The sequence below is a fragment of the Ctenopharyngodon idella genome, chromosome 23 (assembly GCF_019924925.1).
Source record: "Ctenopharyngodon idella isolate HZGC_01 chromosome 23, HZGC01, whole genome shotgun sequence".
Classification (NCBI taxonomy): domain Eukaryota; kingdom Metazoa; phylum Chordata; class Actinopteri; order Cypriniformes; family Xenocyprididae; genus Ctenopharyngodon; species Ctenopharyngodon idella.
The window spans coordinates 13859762-13880166 of NC_067242.1; the positions used below are offsets into that span (position 1 = coordinate 13859762).

The following is a 20405-nucleotide window of genomic DNA, read 5'->3' on the forward strand; positions in this document are numbered from 1 at the left end:
GTTCAGTCTGTTGTGATTGGTCTACCTCTTACAGCACGTGTTGGAAACAAAACGTCCATTACCATATGTGAATTTCAGCTCGGGAAGTATACACAGTGATACAAACAGTATGGCATCAGTTTTACCGTAGCAATTCGAGCCTGAGTCCTCATCCTTTGGAAGTGCATTTGTAGCGATTTGCTTTTGAAGCACAGAAAACAGAGTCAACTTGACATGTTGAAAGCATGAAACAAACTTGTCCAGGCCTTAGCTACAAATACAGTGTTTGAGGGCGGGTCAAAGTAGATGTTTTTTTCGTGGGCACCCAGTGAAAACCATTGGCATTGGCTGGATCAATTCTATCTTTTGGGAGACAATAACGCTTCTTCCTACTGAAATTTTGTATCACAACCATCAAAATCTGTTTATTTTGTGTAAATAACAGGACTGCTGGGTATCGGAGTTGCTTTTGTGGTTCTTGCATTGCTTTTAAAGTCATTTGACTAACAACACTAAACTCAAACTGCTTTAAAAGGGGAACCTGAAAGTGTTTGTGTCTGTGCCAGAGAGAGCAGATTAGCTTTAATCGGCTTTTGCTGGAAGATTCAAGTTTAGTTCTAGACTTGTGACTCTAGACTAAACTTTTAGCCATTTTCCCCAACTACTCCCAGACAGATCTGCGCTTTGGCTGCTTTCATCTTACATGCTCATTTCACTGTGATTATTTGCACGTGCCTCTTTGTGCATGTCGTGTGTACATCCAAATGTGCAGTCTGTGTCACAACCCCTGTTCCCAGCCTTTCAGCTCACTGGAGACACTAATCACACGTCTGTAGTCTCTGAAGTCATTGTGTTCTCTGGAGATGCCACGAATGTTTCCATAGACTCCCACTCATTATGTCAAAGCATCCTGACCCAGAGATCCCAGTGCACTGTTTACTGCAGACAGCACTGCAGAGGGACTGCGCCGCCGTCTCACTGCTCAGGGACCTATTAATCTCTATGCCTCGCCCTTGTGACTGTCTGCAGATATCAGTGTCTGGGTCACGTCCTGGAACAGAGCTCCATTATTACATTTAGTTGAGCCCTCAGACGATTTTACCAGTCGTTTGAGCTCATAGTTGAAGTGAACTTTTATCTTTAATCCAATGATCTTGTCTGCCCAGCAGCCAGTTGTTCCCAGGAGTCCAACCAGCAGCTCAGCCACGCCCACAAGCACAATCAGCACACCCTCGAAGCGTGATAGCTCCGCCCTCCAAGACCTGTATATCCCGCCCCCTCCATCTGAGCCGTACACACCCAGGTAACTCATCCAGTAAAGGCTTTTTTTTTTACACTTTTGCTGCCTTTTTCATGAAATTCACCTGTATAAGTTTCATACATCAAAACACTTTATTTATTGTGACAATTTTCACGTTCGCTCACATCCCTACAATTAAAGAAGCTGTTTTGCTACTGTAGTTTTTAAATGCCTATTTTGATTGGCTAACCTCTCTGTATTGGCAAAATTTATTGTGGAAGACTGTATATGTGGGTGGGCATATGTTAATGAGCTGATGGTTTTGACATCATCACTGTTGCGATTTGTGAATGACCTTTTATTCAGAGTTTAGATAACCTTTGTATGATCTGACACACACTTGAAGTTTTTTAATTTTTTTTTTTTTTATTTCAATATTGAGCATTTTCCTTAGTAGCCACAGTAACAAATATTACTGACAAATAAGCTTACAAATTCTGTATAATATTTGATCTGTATAAGATTTGATTTTGGGGTCATGTGACACCGCAGTAGTGACAGCCTGGAGTAATGGCTTGAATCACAGGAATAAATTACATTTTAAAATACATTAAAATAGAAAACATTTTAAATTGAAATAATATTTCAAAATATTACTGTTTTTTACGGTGGCCGAGAGAGCTCAATGCGCTGCAACTGAAGAAAACACCTGCAAAAAGAAAAAAACCCCAGCAAATTAAGAAAACGTCATTAGTTTGACAAAACGTGCTGAAAATACAACACAACCAAATACAGAAACGTGCTGCGAATACTCACAACGCAACCAAATACAGGAACACGCTGCCAATACTCACAACACAACCAAATACAGAAACGCGCTGCGAATACTCACAAGGCAACCAAATACAGAAACGCGCTGCGAATACTCATAACGCATCCAAATACAGGAACACGCTGCGAATACTCACAACGCATCCAAATACAGGTACGCGTTGCGAATACTCACAATGCAACCAAATACAGGAACGCGCTGCCAATACTCACAACGCAACCAAATACAGGAATGCGCTGCGAATACTTACAAGGCAACCAAATACAGGAACGCGCTGCGAATACTCACAACGCATCCAAATACAGGTACACGCTGCAAATACAACGCAACCAAATACAGGAACGCACTGCAAATACTCACAACACATCCAAATACAGGTACACGCTGCAAATACTCACAACGCAACAAAATACAGGAAAGTGCTGCAAATACTCACAATGCAACCAAATAACAGGTACGTGCTGCAAATACTCACAACGCAACAAAATACAGGAAAGCGCTGCGAATACTCACAATGCAACCAAATAACAGGTACGTGCTGCAAATACTCACAACGCAACAAAATACAGGAAAGCGCTGCGAATACTCACAATGCAACAAAATATAGGAACGCGCTGCAAATACTCACAATGCAACCAAATTACAGGTACGCTCTGCAAATACTCACAACGCAACCAAATACAGAAACATGCTGCAAATACTGGTTGCGTTGTGAGTATTTGCGGCACGTGTTGTCAAACTGACGAAGATGTTTTCTTAATTTGCTGATGTTTTTTCTATTTGCATGTGTTTTCTTCAGTTGCAGTGCGTTGAGCTCACTCAGCCACCGTAGTTTTTACTATATTTTTGATCAAATAAATGCAGCCTTGTTGTGCATAATATACTTCTTTCAAAAACATTAAGAAATCTTACTGTGTGCATACAATCTGAATATACTGTGTTATGTTGTACTTTTAGAGATGAAAAAGCTGGTCTCACAGGTGAGGGGGTACCTGTCGCAAAAGGGTCAGAATCACCAAACTCATTCCTAGATCAAGAGTACAGACGGCGATTTCCTCTCATGGAAGAGGAGGCCGTCCTGTACTGCTACGAGTACGACCCCAGCCACGGACCCACAACGTCTCGCCGAGACAGCACACCCACTTACGGTACACAAACACACACACAGACACAAAAACTTTTGTCCATGAGCTCATTTCAGTAGGAGTTTAGTTGGTACAGCAGGGTTATTTACTCTTTTAGCATGGGGAATTTGGTTTGTGCCTTTCTGTGCACCATAAAATAATTTGTTATCTTCCGCTGGGTTTAACAGCAGATGTCTGAGGGACTGAATATTGACCCAACGACTAACTCAAGGCGCAGACCAAACTTCAGTGAACATCTGCTGATTGTAGAACAGCACATAATGAGCAAATAATCATTCTTTACCCCAATTATGATGCATAACTGAAAGTTCAGTTAATAAGAAAACTGTTAATAAGAAACAGTTTTAGATCTGCAGAAGAAAGTGGTTTGGGAAACTTCTGCTAATCTAAATATGTTCTGTGTTCTATGTTTTTCCAACACTGCACATGATTGTATGTTTTTCGAGGTTCATAAAGGGAGCATGTCTGTAGCTAGTTTCTTGCGTAGGGGAGTTGGTTTTAGATTTTCTGTAATTAAACTCTAGGGAGCTAGGCTGCATTTTGTTGTGAGTGTGTGTGTAGCATTATATCCCAAACCAGAGAACTCCGCTCTAGTCGTTAAATGCCAGCGTGAGCCTCTGCAGTGGCACAGAACTGCTGACACACTCCATGCCCGCTGCTTCCCTAGAAAACGAGAGGACACATTAACTGTGACAGTTTGTCCTACAAAAACACACACTCGCTCAGACTTACCTTGGCGTCTGTGGAGAAAATGGATTGTGAACTGTCATTTTACCTCCATCTTTCTATCCCTTGTCTTTCCACACACACACAGAATGTGTACATTCACATGTTTGTGCTTTCAGGTCGTATGAGGCCCATCTCTATGCCTGTGGAGTATAACTGGGTTCCTGACTACGAGGACCCAGCTAGAATGAAGAGAGAAGGTCGGAGAGGTGAAGTTTTTACAGTAGTTACAGTAACTACACATGGTTATTTTCTTGTTTATATTCTCCTTTTTACTCTGCAAATGTATTATGGAAAAGAGTGGCCCATCTTAGGTGTCCATTTTTGTATGTTTATAGGTATTATTTCATGTGATTTTACATATATTTTTTATTAAACATCAAGATTTCTTGAGTTAAATAAAATACTATTAAAGAATATTGTAATTAATTTTTTTTTTTTTTAAATTAACAGAGCTAAGCTACGTTTAAAATGTATCAATTTCATTGTATACGTATATGTTTTTTTGCTTTTCTTATGCATTTTTAAATGATTTTCAACCAACTAATTTCAAGGTGGATCTATAGAGGAACGAAAGGTGTAGTTTATATCTATATTATGTCTATACATATTAAATTATGTCTATGGTATTGTTTGACACTATTGCTACATCCGAAAATGATCATGTATATTATTATATACAATATATTATTATATTATCATGGTCCTTCTGACAACCAGAAAGGGTCCAAAACCTTTTTGTCGTAATTAACTTTTTATTGGTTCATTTAAAATGGTCCTGCAGTGTGAAAAATCAATTTTTAATAGTACAAATATTCAATTTAACCTCTTAATTAATATAAGACCATAAAATAGCATGTATAATAAATGTTGATGAGTTGGAAAATGTTTGATTAAAATAGTTTTAGATGATTTATAAGCATATCCCACCGCAGGGAACTGCTGAAACCCTTTGAATTTTTATGCCGGCATCTTTTAACCATCAGGATTTTATTGAATCGTGAAGTACGCTGTGATATTGAAGCAATATCAGATGTGCAAAAGTGCTGTTTTAATATAACATTGTGATATTGTTTCTATGCAACAATTCTATAAACAAGAACTTAATGTTGAGTAATTGACATTTCAGACACAAATATGGTCAGCAACTTCAGAGCCTTTGTTACATCAGCAGAAAAGGAGGTGGAGAACGTTATTACATTTTAATGGAAGATTATGAAAAGATATATATATATATATATTTTCTTTAGAACATGCAACTAAATAAAACCAGGGACATTAACTGTCTACTTTGTTAAAAAGTAAAAAGTAGAATATCATAAATAATACAATTTATAAAATTATAAATAATATAAAATACATTTATTTAAAAAATAACAATTTATCCTGAATATCTTCTTTAGGTTTAATATTCACTTTCAAATGCGTCTTTGTTTTCCATCAGTTGATTCTTCTCATTCTGCCAGGATTTCCCTTCGTTCTTTCTCTCAGTTTCTTTGTTATTGCATTCTCATGGCTCTTATTCAGGAGTGATGTTTAGCTGAGCTCTTTTCCATGGATCTAATTCTCCTCGCTGCACGGTTGCTCTGAACTGCACTGGGCATTTCTGATTACTTCCTGTGGCTGCACTGCATGCAGTGCCAGGATAACAGTGGCAGTCTCTGAGTACCAACACAGAGCCAGTGTGCGCTAGTGCCGAGACCGTCTCATTTGGCTGCTGCTTTAGAAATACAGTCCAGAACTCTGACAGAAATAGTTGAACTGCAAGAACGTAGACAGATAATATCAATGAAACTCTTTCATCAAATTTAATTAGTGTGTTTTTTGAGTTCAGGGTTAAAGTTTGGCTCGTTAGCATGTTTTAGTCAATCTTCATCACCTCCTCATCACCATCTTCATTGCGGCTGCAGAGACAGCATCTTTTGTTTTGACTCACTCTTGTCGTGTCTTGCTGCTTTCCCACGCTAACATGTTTTCTTGCGGTTGTCTCCTTCAGGACCTCCAAACCCCTCTCTTTTCTTTTCTTTGTGGAACTTGTGTGTCTTTATATGTGTGTTTTAGAGCAGGGGGGTGGATGATCACCTGGCTGTGTCTCCTAGCTGCTATTTGATCCTGTTAAGCAGCTCTGTCTATCCACATTGTGTGGAGATTAGCGTCTTGATAGCTCTCTTATTTCCTTGCTTTCTCGACTCCCTCTTTTCCTTAAAACTCCGGGGAGAAAATGCTGGTGTTGAGGCTGCCAGATGGTGTTTAGCTGAGAGTAAGAAAGATGGTTAAAAAAGAAAGAGGCACTCGAAGGAGATGGCGAGAGTGATGTAGGAAGAAAATTGCGCTAGAATGCGGGAGTGGAGAGAGGGTCAGAGAGGATAAAGATGTATTAAGGTCACCCACAGCTTGGAAATCTGGGTAATTTGTCATTCTGGGTAGCAGTGATAGTATTTTACTGTCAGAATGGTTGTTCTACTAAAGTCATCCTCTGAATAGCTGGCATTGTATTCAAAATTCTGAAAATTCATGCATTCTGCTTTGAGGCTTGATTTTCAAAAACAAACAAAGCAATTGCAATTTAAAATTCGATTAAAAATAAAAAAACTCCAGGCTTGCTGTGCATATTTGTAGGACTGTGCAATTTGGCCCAAATTTTTTTGATTATACATCAATATGACTATAAAATAATAATAATAATAATAAATTGAGTATTTAAAGGGGTCATGAACTGCGTTGTTTTATTGTTTTATCATGTTTCCTGGGGTGCACTTATAATGTTAGTATGCTTTTTAAATCAAAAATGAATTTAGAAATAAAAGGCATTTTCCTACCCTGATTTTAGCCCTCTTATTTGAACGCTCTGTTTTAAGGGGCATATCTGCTGTGAGACTGTAAACGCCCACTGCTGTGATTGGCTAACATTTGTGCCTATGGAATAGCTAAGTATTACTCTCTCGAAAACCTTTAGCACGTTTTTACTATTACAGCTCCCAAGGTTAACTAATCGTGAAAAGATCTATGGCATTATATTTAGATCGTGGCATGAAAGGTTGCAGTGATAAACGTTGTAGCCAATCACAGACATGTTGATCATATGAAAGCAGTTATCTTGTCATTGCAACTCAATTTCTGCACACTAACGCATGCTTTCATCATAACTAACTGTGCAAACGCAATGTAATTAAGAGATTCGTTGAATAAAACCGAAGTTTTGCCGCGATTCCAGAACTCAGTCACTGATAAACTCGCGCTGTTTGATTGACAGGTCCAGCGATTGTAAAGGGAGCGTTCTTTGATTGCTTTCTATATATAATTTAATCACTGTTTAAATGACAGATTTTCATCCTACTAAGAGAAACAACGTGAAGTTGACCGTTTAGTCACTGGTTTGATTTACTGACACATAGACAAAGAACATCTGACTGTACATGAATCATTACATATCAGATCAGGCATTAGAATTAACACGGTTACTTACATGTTGTTGCATTACTGTCGAGTCCATTTCGTAAAAGTCTTGTTTGCAAAGCCTGCGCCGAAATGTGATCGATTTAAGAAAGTATCCACAGTGAAATGTAATGAATAGAAATAAATAATGCTCAACTGAGACATTCACATTGTTGAAAATAAATAACCATATTCCTAGCATTAGGATTTTTTGAAAGGTAATGTTATTTTTAGTCCTGTATCGTTCTTCTCTCCTCCTCATCTCACTAACATGCCAGTGGGCGGGGCTAACATTGCAATGAGGAAGTAGGCGTTTATTTCTTCTGCGGAGGCGGGGTTTCACCTATCTATTTCATAGGCACATTTCGGGAGTTTGCTGAGCCTGGTGTCAATAAAAGCTTTTATTGAACTAACAAGGAAGTTTTCAGTTCTGAAACATACAGAATATTCTTATAGTACAATGACCTCTTATATATCAAAAGCTCAATGAAAAGTTGATTTATCAATTCATGACCCCTTTAAGAAAAATAAAAGCTTGAAAAAAAGCTTGATGTTTAATTTCATTTTAAAATTTAGTTTTAAACAGCCATAAGTATTAGTATTGTTTACATTTTGGTGAAAAACCGCAGGTTTTTTTTGACAGCAAGTTGACAGGTGTGGTTTTGATATTCGCAGTAAGCCATGTCACGATTTTGTTTTTATTTTCGATTAATCGTGCAGCCCTACATAAATGTACATTGTTATTGATGTATTTTTCAGAACTTCCAACTGACATAAAAGTACATTGTTGTTGATGGATTTTCCAGAACTTTCCAGCTGGCATTGTAGAAGATCCATCCACCTCTTGTCCATTTTAATGAGCTTTATACTGTAGTTTAAAACTCAAGAAGTTACAGTTAATTCACTTATGATTTATTATGACTCTACTAGGTTGTTAGCCCCCTCTGGCTGAATGTATGCAATTTAAAATCTGCCACCTCTTCAACTTTTTTGTCAGCGTGAGGGAAACCGAGCCGTAAAGAAGAGGGAACTTCTTCTGGAAGCATGCTGTTGCCATGGAAACTCTGACAGGAGCTCTCCTGAGTGTTTCACATCCCATTGGCTGCTGCTGGGCAACGGTGGACTTGGGTGTGAGAGAAGGGAAACCCAACAATGGCTGCGGTGGTTCCTAAATCAAAGGATGAGCTCAAATCAGGGCTGCTGGGAGCCCGTTGGTTTGGCTCGCTAATATGGCTGTGACCAATCGGCTTGTTATGCTCATTAGGCAAGAATAAGCCTATAGAGTTTGATTGGATTTGACTGATTTGGGAAGAGTGCACAGGCTTAAGTAGTGCTAATGATAGACCTCTATTGAGGGAATGAATCATTGTGATTGGCCAATTGAGGTTTGGAGTATTTCGAGAGGGGTTTGGGATGCTTGATTGATGGAATACTAATGCAAGCTTATTCAGTGATTTGACACAGCACAACCTGGAAAATGTCCATAATGTTTGAGAAGGACTGGCTGTACAGATGTAATTTTGATTTACTGCACATGCCAGACAAAATCTCTAATGCCTGATAAACCATGTAAAATGGTGACATTGTTGGGAAAAAAAATCCTCTCATAGCAAGTGGTGTGGCCTTGTGGTTTAACTGGTAATAAAATGGTTGCAGATAAATGATTAAAAGATGGGGTGGTCCCCCTCCGTCCGGGACCCGGTGCGGTCGCACCAGTTGTACCGCCCTAAGGATGCCCCTGTGCATATGTTGACATGGGGCTTTCATGCTCAGAAAAAGCTACTGTTATTAAAGATATTGTTCTTTCTCTCTCTCAGAAAACTCTCTGTTGCGGTATATAAGTGATGAGAAGGCTGCCGATCTGGCAGGGCGGAGCATGAAGAGGGACACAGGAAAACGCGGCAAGAAGAAGAGCGAGAAGAGCGGAAGCCCCACCCACTACGCCCTCCTCCCCACCCTCCAAATGGAGGTGCTCCGGCAGGAATCCATGAACACGCCTAACCCAGACTCCACCTCTCTTTACCATGTGAGTAGTATGTTTTCTGTCAAAGTCCTCTGAAGGGAGACAGTTCGTTCTGTTTCCAAAAATATCTAAACATTCTTAAAAATTTAAACTACTGTTTGAGGTCAGTTCGATTTTTTTTTTTAAAGAAATGAATGCTTTTATTCAGCAAGGAGACAATAAATTGACCAAAAGTGACAGTACAGAATTGTTAGAAAAGATTTCTATTTCAAATAAAAAAATCCTGAAAAAATGTATCATATATATATATATATATATATATATATATATATATATACAGTATATATATGCATATATATATATATATATATATATATATATTTGTGTGTGTGCGTATATATATATATATATATATATATATATATATATATATACTGTATATACTGATTATACAATACTGTTTTTTTGTTTTTAGCGTGCTGTTACGGGAGTTTGTTCACTATTGAGTTGAGTAGTATGTTCGCCTTTAATCTGACATTCCTCAATCAGGTTCTTTCTCTTTGTCTAAGACTATATATATATACTGTATATACTGATTATACAATACTGTTTTTTTTTTAGCATGCTATTACGGGATATATATATACTGTATATACTGATTATACAATACTGTTTTTTTTTTAGCGTGCTATTACGGGATATATATATATATATATACTGTATATACTGATTATACAATACTGTATATACTGATTATACAATACAGTTTTTTTTAGCGTGCTATTATGGGAGTTTGTTCACTATTGAGTCGAGTAGTATGTTTGCCTTTAATCTGACATGCCTCAATCAGGTTCTTTCTCTTTGTCTAAGACTATATATATACTGTATATACTGATTATACAATACTGTTTTTTTTTAGCGTGCTATTATGGGAGTTTGTTCACTATTGAGTCGAGTAGTATGTTTGCCTTTAATCTGACATGCCTTAATCAGGTCTTCTCTTTGTCTAAGAGTATATACTGTATATACTCATTATACAATACTTTTTTTTTTTTTTTTGCTTGCTATTACGGGAGTTTGTTCACTATTGATTCGAGTAGTATGTTCACCTTTAATCTAACATGCCTCAGTCAGGCTCTTTCTCTTTGTCAGTCTCTTTTTGAGTGTCATGCAGTCTGGATTGGGCTAAACTCAGAGATTGTGAGGAAAATCGCACAGTGTCTGTGTTCCTTTTATTTTCTGTTGCTCAAACAAAGAGTTATTCTTCAAGGCCTGGATGCTTTCACCAGCTCTTTGCTCGATCAAGGTCTCTGTGATCACCGCAGGTAGAGTCTTACATAGTTTTCATTAAAAGCACCAGGTCACGGTGTGCAGAAGTAGAATGTATACTTACACCCACATGCTGAGTGAGTGTTTGTGTGTGTGTGTCTGTGTGTGATTGTGTGTATATAATGAGAGTTGTTAGTCCTCTACCTTTAGTCAGCGTGGAGGTGTGTGGGAATTTGTGGTCAGCCTGTATGTATGTATGTGTGTGTGTGTGGGTTTTCTCAGTGAGACCAGCCATCCTGTGTGTGAAGTTATTAGGAATGGAGGTGAGATCTGGCTGTCGTTTTTAAGAAGGAATGTGGCAGCCGATGTTCTCGGAATGCACACACACCGACGTAGCCATAACCACACACGCAAACACCAAGGGAAAACTAATAATCCGGGGAAAAGTGACTCGCTGTGGTGTGTCACAGTGTGCATATGGATGCTGAGTAGGCAGATGGTGGTTCAGTAGTGGTGGGCGGGGCTAAGTCATGTTGTCATCTGTCACAGGCCACGGAGTGACGTGATTGGCCAAGCTCCATTTGAAACAGAGCTGTGATTGGCCAAGACTCGGCCATGTGCTGTCTTCATGTCAATATGTTGTGCTTAAAATCTTGATATGCCCGCCAGCCCATGAGAAATGATTATGTGTTTGTGGTTCTCTCTGTATCTTTTTTTCCCCTACAAGATGAAGTCTAATTATAGGTCCTCATGAAGAAGTGTGAATCCCAGCTGGGGTGTTGAAGTCCTGCGTAAGAGTGACTTTCACAGTGTATCTTACCTGCTGCTTCTGTTTAGAGACACCTAGCAGGGTGATGTATCTGTGTCCATATGTCCTCTGACCTGATGTGGGTTATGTGGTGTACAGGCCAGGGTTTGGACAACTTGGGTGCTGACCACTCCAACACTATAATTTTGGACCAGAACCAATGTGCTGGTCTCAGCACTCTTGCTTTTGCTCTTTCTGTAGCTCATTAACTTTTCTAGAGACTCCACTAATTTACAATCTGCATATTCCACTCTGAATTGTACATGATTATAGGATAGAGAAGAGACAAGATCAGACAAGACCAGAATAGACACGACAAGATTAAATGAAACAAGAAGAGAAGGTAAGATGCAAAAAGAGAAGAAAAGGTGAGAGGAGATGAGATAAAATGAGAAAAGAAGGTGAGATGTGAGAAGATGCAAAAGGAGAAGAGTCAAGATGACATGAAAAGAGATTTGATGATGATACAAAATCAGAAGAGAAGAGGCAAGGTTAGAAGAATCAAGATGAGAAGTGAAGAGACAAAATGAAATAAGAAGAGGAAGTAAGAGGTGTGATGAGACACAAAGAGACAAGATGAGACAAGACCAGAAGAGAAAAGACACAACGGGATGAGATGTGGAGAGGGGAACATGCAAAACTAGAAGAGATGAGAAGAAATGAGAAGAGAAAGTAAGATGTGATAAGATGCAAAAAGAGAAGAGACGCAATGAGACGAGAAATGACAAGATAAGACAAAATCAGAAGAGAAGAGACAAGATGAGAAGTGAAGAGACAAAATTGATATAAGAGAACATAAGATCTGAGAAGAGGTGAGGGGAGACAAGAAGAGACTATATGAGACAAGACCAGATGAGAAGAGAAACGGTGAGATAAAACATGGAGAGGGGAACATCAAAACTAGCAGAAGTAAGAGGAGATAAAAAGAGAAGGTGAAACTAAATGACAAGAGGTAAAGGTAAAGAGACTAGATCATAAGACGTGAGAGGAGACACGACAAAGCAGCAAAATGAATATGCAAGATGATGTGGGGAGATGTAAGAAGAAAAGAGGAGAGAATTAAACAAGGAGAGATGGTAATATTAGAGTATATAAGATATTTAGAAGAGAAGGTCAAGTGAGATGAAAGATGAGTAAGATGCCAAAGGAGAAGATGCAGTGAGGTGGTGCAAGAAAAGCAGAGCAGAGAGACCAAGCTGTGTGGTGTTGATTTAATAAGGCTGCCTCTGTTGGTATGTGCTGTGTAACTGCATCAGGTTCTATTGTTTACTGTGGAGTTTTATTGCCTGCTTTGCAGTCCGATAAGAAAGCTGCAGTTTGTCTGAACGGTGCCAGGACCCTGACCTCACACTCGAGGAGAACGTTCACTCACTCCATCCACTGGACACACACACAGAAGTATTTTTCCTGACTGTTGAAAAATTATATACACAGCCTAGTGCCTGCAGTCTTATGACCTGTTCACACCATGGACGATAATGATAAAGATAACGATAAAGAATAGTTCTAAAAATCATTCTAAATATAAAAGAATAGCAGAGTCCACACCACAACTATAAAGATAACAGTGAAACAATCACTTTCAGAACGATTGATCAGAAACCATTCGACTGAGCATTTAAAGCTGTAGATGACAACACGTCCTTAGAATAAACAGAATCATATTGTCCACTGGGGTGGATGCTAATATAGTTATCTTTATTGTTCTTGGTATGAACAGGCCTTTATTCATTTGAGACCCCCAATGTCATCACATTATTAGAAAACCACAAGAATTAAAAGAGCCTCTAGAGAAGGTACTGTTTACCTATATAACAAGAGAGGTTAAAGGGTTAGTTACTAATTCATTAATTACTCAACCTCATGTCGTTCCAAACCCGTAAGACCTTTGTTCATCTTCGGAACACAAATTAAGGGGGGGGGGGGATCACACACAGTTTCTGCCAATTTCATGTTAATCTTAAGTACATATAGAGTAGTATAGCATCCTTCATATCGCTGAAAAGTCTTTAGTTTTATCATATTTATAAAAGATACATACGCTTTACAGAGTCTTTCCGAAAACAGGAGAGCGCCTGGAGGCATGTCGTGTGAGATAGAATGACAAGCTGTCACGAGCACACAGCTTTTGTGTAGAGATCGGCTGCAAGCTATCAATGGTCAGCTAAACAAATATATTTAAACACACGCAATGCACCATTGCATTATCCATGGATAACTTTTGAATCACTATAATGAATATAGTGTATAGTGAATGATGAATAATGAATTTATAAATTCACTACGTTCGTATTGTTTACATTATATGCACTTAGGCGCCTATTGCCAACAAAACAGACATTTGAAGCAGTTTTACTCACCACCTGTGGTTCATACTCATGACCGGGATCATTATCACTGTGACCGCTCCATCTTTCAATTTCAAATGATCTGTAAATCCAGTGTAGAACTGGGCCTTGTTTATGAAACCATAAGCGCCGATCCTGAGGGCTCGAACAGCCACGGAAAAACACGAGATATTCTCCATTCATTTTAACCAATAAAAAAGTGATTCCAACTATCAGTTTCTATGGTTATTTTAATAACAAATATCGAGAGCACATCAATGTAATGTGTGAGCACAAAACTCTCAGCTCCACTTAACGCTGGGTTCTTTGGGAAGCAAGGTTATCTTTCCTCTCACCACCAAAAACACACTTCTTTGGTGACATTGTTGATTTCGTGAAGTCCTGTGACCAGTGCAGCGCTGCCGACGACTTCCGTAAAGCTGAACGCGCGTTGATGGGCGTGCTCTTGCTCTCTCGCTCTGGTTGACGTGTGCGCGTGCGCTCTTCCGCGGGAAAAGTGCCCGTACAAGGAATTCCAACCCTGTTTACGTCACACAGGCCCATACTCGAAAAAAAGACCCCGAAGTTCTTGAGGATTTGGAAGAGTATTTTTGGCACAGAAATACTCCGTCATACGTCCAACTCATGTTTTGAAAGTTTGGCCATGTTTAGCATGTGAATCCAACTCTTTAACAGTGTAAATAAGTCAGAATGCATGAAATAGCATTATCCCCCCCCTTTAAGATATTTTGATGAAATCCGAGAGCTGACTCATCCATAGACAGCAATTTAACCACCACTTTCAAGGTCCAGAAAGGTACTAAATACATCGTTAAAATAGTCCACGTGACTGCAGTGGTTCATCCTTAATGTTATGAAGCAACAAAAATACTTTTGTGCACAAAAATAATGACTTTATTCAACGATATCTTCTCTTTATGTGTCATTCTCCTACGCTGTTTACGTTCAGCGCTTCCGTGTTCTACGTCAGAACGTCGACTCATTATTTAAAGATGTCTTTACTACCTTTCTAGACCTTGAAAGTGGTGGTTTAATTGCTGTCTATGGAAGAGTCAAATACCTCTCGGATTTCATCAAAAATATCTTAATTTGTGTTCCGAAGATGAACGAAGGTCTTACGGGTTTGGAACCACATAAGGGTGAGTAATTAATAACAGAATTTTTATTTTTGGGTGAACTAACCCTTTAATGCATATGCTTTGAGGCCATCACATGCTGCATATGTCAGCATATGTCAGTTGTTGATATCACAGCGGAAGAGGTTTGTACCATATGTCATGTGAATTGGGAGCCTGTGTTGCCATGTGGCATTCAGTTGTAGCCTGATGGCAAGTCTTAGCATGCTATCTAGGATGTGTTACTGAACAAGAGAGATTCAATCTTTGTCTGTTCTGAGAGAGACCCACAACATCAGAGACTGAGAGAATGGATAAACAGAACCATTTCAGAAGTCGAAGAACAAAGCTATGTTCATGCCACATCCTGAGATGTAACAACTGTGTTTACTTGAGTCACATGGGTTGTAGTTGTCCCATAACTCTTTCTCTGAAGGTCATGATACCCGAGGCATAAGAAATTAAGCTTAGAAGATCTTTGGACTCAGTTGCTGATGCACATCTCATGTTCATGTCTTGTAGGATTTGTTCTGGGTGTGTGTTTCTGTTCATCATCCAAGTGACTTCATTCGTTGCAGAGTGCTTGAGGTTCTGCAACATTTATACTCATTCATGAAACACAAGAAGAGCGAATTTCTGTGTAAGTCATTCGTAAAAACGTTCCTACACAAGGATGTTTTTACAAACGATTGACAGAAATTGTTCTGCTCATGTTTCATGAATGAGGCCCCTTTACACGATTCTTAGTCACTGTAGGAGTTGCTCTCCACCCCCTGCACAGTTTTAGTGATTGCCAGTGATCATTTCCAGCAAGTTTGGATGTCGTTTGAGGGTCGGCAGGGCCATTAACTCAGCAAGACTCTTTCTGTTTCTTCAATGACATTGTAAATGACGTTTATTACTGCAAATCAAGGTTGGGCATTGCCTGTAGGCATTCGCCCTTCTGCGTATTATTTAGATTCTTTGATATATATGCTGTGTCATAGTTTGCTCTATCACTTTCCTTTATTCATATCTAGGTGTTGAATCATCGGGGAAGTTTGTCTTAATGTGTCTAAGTGTTTCTCACAAATTGCTTCAGTTCACACCTTCTGAAGAGATTCCCACAGTGCTTTGGGAGGGAGTCGCATTGACATTGAAGTGTGTTATGAGGTTAAATGCTGGGAAAATCACCATCTTGTTTGTCAATTTGGGCTTCATTTTATAGGAAAGTGAGGTAAAAGAGGGTAAATGGTATTGGAACGTGACCCAGTACTCAGTCTTGGGTCACTGGAAAACCACAGTTTCTACCGAAAAACCAATGAGGCCACTTGAACAAACAGGAAACCATCTTCAAGAAATGTACACGGTATATTTAGATACTCCTGAATAAATAAAGACATTCAACAAACCGGTTGACTGAGTTTCTAAACACGTTCCATTAATCAATTTAAGTTATTCCTCTTGGGTAACAGGGCAGCTTCACTCCTCAGGCACATATCAATAAATCAATTAGTGTGATGTTAGTGTTTTCTTTCAGTCAGTGGTGCTGTTGCTAATCTGTTAGCATAGCAACACAAGTTTACCTCTAAATTTATGCCCAAGCTCACAGGAAGTTTCTTCACAGAAGAGAATTGCCACAGGCCTCGGATCATAAATATGCGCTCAGTCTGGGTGTGCTGATCCAAGAATTACTGCTCAATAAACACATAGGCCAAGGATGTTCGAAATCTTATTTATTTTCTCTCTATGCCTCTTCCCGCCTTCCTTCTCTCTAGCTGTTGGGCTCTCTCGGCTTCATCTGCTCGAATGTCGCCTCTGATTTTAATTTGTTGTACGATGGATTGATGCTAGGAGATTGTTATGTTCACACATTTTCCTCCATGTGATTCCACTCGGGAGAATCGGATGTGTTGACCGATAATATGGTTGAGATATTTTTGTCTCGTTTCACTTATTCCTGATGTATTTTCCAACATTTCTCCATGAATAATATATAAATATATATTCTGCTTTACAGACATTCCAGGGATCCTCTCTGCTATCCAAGACCAAGAAAAAGAGTAAAGGTGATCACTTATTTTTCCTTATTCTCATGTTTGGGAACATTGTCTTCATTGCATATACTGCTTGCATATTTTGACTGCACAAGGCTGCACCAACATAAACAGGAAAGAGTAAAGAAAGTTAATTTCCAACATAATTATAAGTGCTCTGCCATAATTTTTTGTATTACAGTAATTTTGTTATACGAGTAAGAGGTGTTCCTAGCCATAACACAAAGTGGAGGTGGTTGATTGCTGCTAAGCAATATAGCAATGTGTTATATTAAAGGAACAGTTCACCCAGAAATGTAAAACACAAAATGAGATGCTCAAATTGCCTGCTTTCAGTACTATGAAAGGGAATATTATCCACTAAAAAAGACAAAAACCAGCATAAGTGGCTTGTATGACTGTACTGTAAGTAATGTTGTAAGTCTTTTGAAGCAATTTTTGTGATTAAATGACCAAAATTCAAGTTGTTATTTACTGATCATTTTAATCCATTTTAAACCAAAGATCTCAAATCTAATTTACAAATATGGTGCATAAAGATGTGGCATGCCAAACATCATTGCTTCTCATGTGTCTCATAATCAGTCATGACATGCCAAGTTTAAAAATGTGCATAATCAAAACGCTGAATGAGATTTGAGAGCCATGGTGGATTTTCATAATTTTGGTCTGTTTCTGACACAAAGTTATCATACTGCTTCAGAAGTATAGTGCACAAGCCAAATAGATTACATTTATGATGATTTTTTTCATTTTGGATTGTTTACTGGTCACTATTCACTTTCATTGGATGTCTTTTTGTGGTCTACAAAAGAAAGAAAGTCATACTAGCTTGAAACAACATGACAATGAGGAAATTAATGCAGAATTTTTGTTTTTGGATGGTCCATACATTTAATATAGAAAATACCTGATGATGCTGTTATACAACAGCCTCATCTAGTCAGGATTTTGAGTCTGAACTATCTGTTTTATAACATTTATTAACACATATTGTCTTATGTGGCATCCTGCAGCTCCGCTGTCCTCCATCAGTAAAAGACGAATCTCCTGTAAGGACCTGGGCCGTGGAGATTGTGAGGGCTGGCTGTGGAAGAAGAAGGATGCTAAGAGCTATTTCTCACAGAAATGGAAGAAGTACTGGTTTGTTTTGAAGGACGCCTGCTTATACTGGTACATGAACGAGGAGGTGAGTGTATAAGTGTGTTGGGCCAATACAGTTATCTTTGTTGTTTCCCGTATCCACCAGCGCAGCAGAAACTGTATCGATCTAGAGATGAGACTTTAATTGGTGCCGGCTTTACCCTCTTGTGTGGAACAAGATTAATGCTCATCTAGCCCAACAAAACAGTCTTCTACACATGCCGTTTCTGTAATGAAGATAAGGAACTTCTCAGAACAAACACTCCCGTTCTCGCTCCCTTGCTCCCTCGCTTTTGATTAATTACTCCTCGCGTCTTCGTTTTTTATCACAGCCTGGGCCTGGGATACGGCTGCCGTTCTGGGGGTTTCGGAGGAAGGATGGGGAGGGGAGGGTTCCTCTCGGCCTGGTTTTGGTCCACTGAGAATCCTGCAACATAGTCCGGCTTTGCTATAATTGATGATCTTCTACTGTGTGGGTTTTGTAAACACAGACAGTCTTACAGAGAGCCGCAACAATTTATGCTTTTCATTTATTTATGCAGAGCCCCTGTCAGCAGTGCTGCTGCAATTTAATGCTGAGAAAAAAGTAATGGAATGAACCAAGAGAGAGAGAGAGAAAAGAAAGGAGAGAATAAGGAGATGTAACTCCTAATGAGGATGTAATGACATTACAGAAGAGTGTAAGTGGGGTGAAGCGTCCGCACAATCCTCTCTCTTTTTTTCTCCACTTTTTAGGATGAGAAGGCCGAAGGGTTTGTTAGTCTCCCCGAGTTCAAGATTGACAGAGCCAGTGAATGTCGCAAAAAATAGTGAGTACCTTCACGAACTTTTAAGTAATGTAATGATGCTTGACAAATTCTTATTGAAACTTTGCTCCCTATGCAGTGCGTTTAAAGCGTGCCATCCCAAAATCAAGAGCTTCTACTTTGCAGCGGACGGCGTGGATGATATGAACAGATGGTTGAGTCGTCTCAACATGGCAGCCGCCGGCTATGCAGAAAGAGAGCGAATCCGTCAGGAACAGGGTGAGAATACTTGTAGTAGGAAGGTTATGGGTTCGATTCCCAGGAAATATGAACCTTGAATGCAAAGTAATTTCAGTGTTAGCATCTGCCAGATGTGTAAATATAAACGAGAATGGTGGAACAATTCGGTGGGAGGGTCCTACCAAAATTCAGAGAGGGCCTAATCAGAGCTACATTTCCCAAAAGCATCGCAAAATGTTGGGCGGAGACTTGGTTCTATGCATCGGTCATTAATTGGATTCGAGATGTGGGAATTGCACTCAAAAATGAAGGCAAGATTGTGGAGGGATGGGGTTTAAGCTGGTAAAATGTTTGGAGAACTCTGGCATAACATTTGGTGTTTTTACTGGAAGACTGAGTTATGACATTTTGATAAAAAAAATGTACGAGATCAGAAAAATGTTTGACTTAAAAAGGTTTCCTAAATGCTCCTCACAGGAGTAAAAATTGCACAATGGGAAAAGACAGACAGAAATAGAAAGCAAGTGAGTGGTTTTTTTTTTCAGGTAAAATGAAGCCATGTGATCCACAACAAGTCGACATGCACAGCCAAGGGGGTTTGGCTGGTTAGCTAGTTACCAGCTGCTGATAGATGCTGTCCTTAAAAACATCTTCATTGGTGTTTCAAAATTAGCCACTAATGTTTCATTATGAAGTTGTAAATGCTTAGCCAGTGATTTTTTCCCAAGACAGCTTTTAAAGGATTAGTTCACTTCTGAATGAAAATTTCCTGATAATTTACTCACCCCCATGTCATTCAGGATGTTCATTTCTTTCTTTCTTCAGTCGAAAAGAAATTAAGGTTTTTGAGGAAAACATTCCAGGATTTTTCTCCATATAGTGGACTTCAGTGGGGTTCACCGGGTGGAAGGTCCAAATTACAGTTTCAGTGCAGCTTCAAAGGGCTCTACACGATCCCAGCCGAGGAATAAGGGTCTTATCTAGCGAAACGATCACCACAAATGCGTGTCTTGCACTAGCGATCCGCCACACATGACGTAATTACGTTACTAAGGTCACGCGTTTCTTTTTTTTTTTAAAAAGACCAATCGTTTCACTAGATAATACCCTTATTCCTCGTTTGGGATCGTGTAGAGCCCTTTGAAGCTGCAATGAAACTGCAGTTTGGACCTTCCACCCAGTGAACCCCACTGAAGTCCACTATATGGAGAAAAATCCTGGAATGTTTTCCACAAAAACCTTAATTTCTTTTCGACTGAAGAAAGAAAGACATGAACATCTTGGGTGACATGGGGGTAAGTAAATTATCAGGAAATTTTAATTCTGAAGTGAACTAATCCTTTAAAAGCTTAAAATGTACTTGTTTTTTCTCTGTCTTCT

General features: G+C 39.1%; 1 protein-coding gene across 12 annotated transcripts in view; it reads left to right on the plus strand.

Annotated features, from left to right (window-relative positions):
- The window catches only part of cnksr2a (connector enhancer of kinase suppressor of Ras 2a), an 89431-nt gene that overhangs the window by 52010 nt on the left and 17016 nt on the right, over positions 1–20405 (plus strand). For 7 of the 12 annotated variants that reach the window (XM_051882104.1, XM_051882106.1, XM_051882096.1 and 4 more), the window contains 8 exons: positions 1149–1282; positions 3009–3199; positions 4042–4131; positions 9175–9383; positions 16860–16908; positions 17913–18085; positions 18775–18848; positions 18925–19064. In XM_051882104.1, the coding sequence (XP_051738064.1) occupies positions 1149–1282; positions 3009–3199; positions 4042–4131; positions 9175–9383; positions 16860–16908; positions 17913–18085; positions 18775–18848; positions 18925–19064 (1060 nt within the window). Of the gene's footprint in view, positions 1–1145; positions 1283–3008; positions 3200–4041; positions 4132–9174; positions 9384–16859; positions 16909–17912; positions 18086–18774; positions 18849–18924; positions 19065–20405 lie in introns of all 12 variants that reach the window. The other 5 variants (XM_051882107.1, XM_051882095.1, XM_051882097.1 and 2 more) reach the window with 1 other exon arrangement.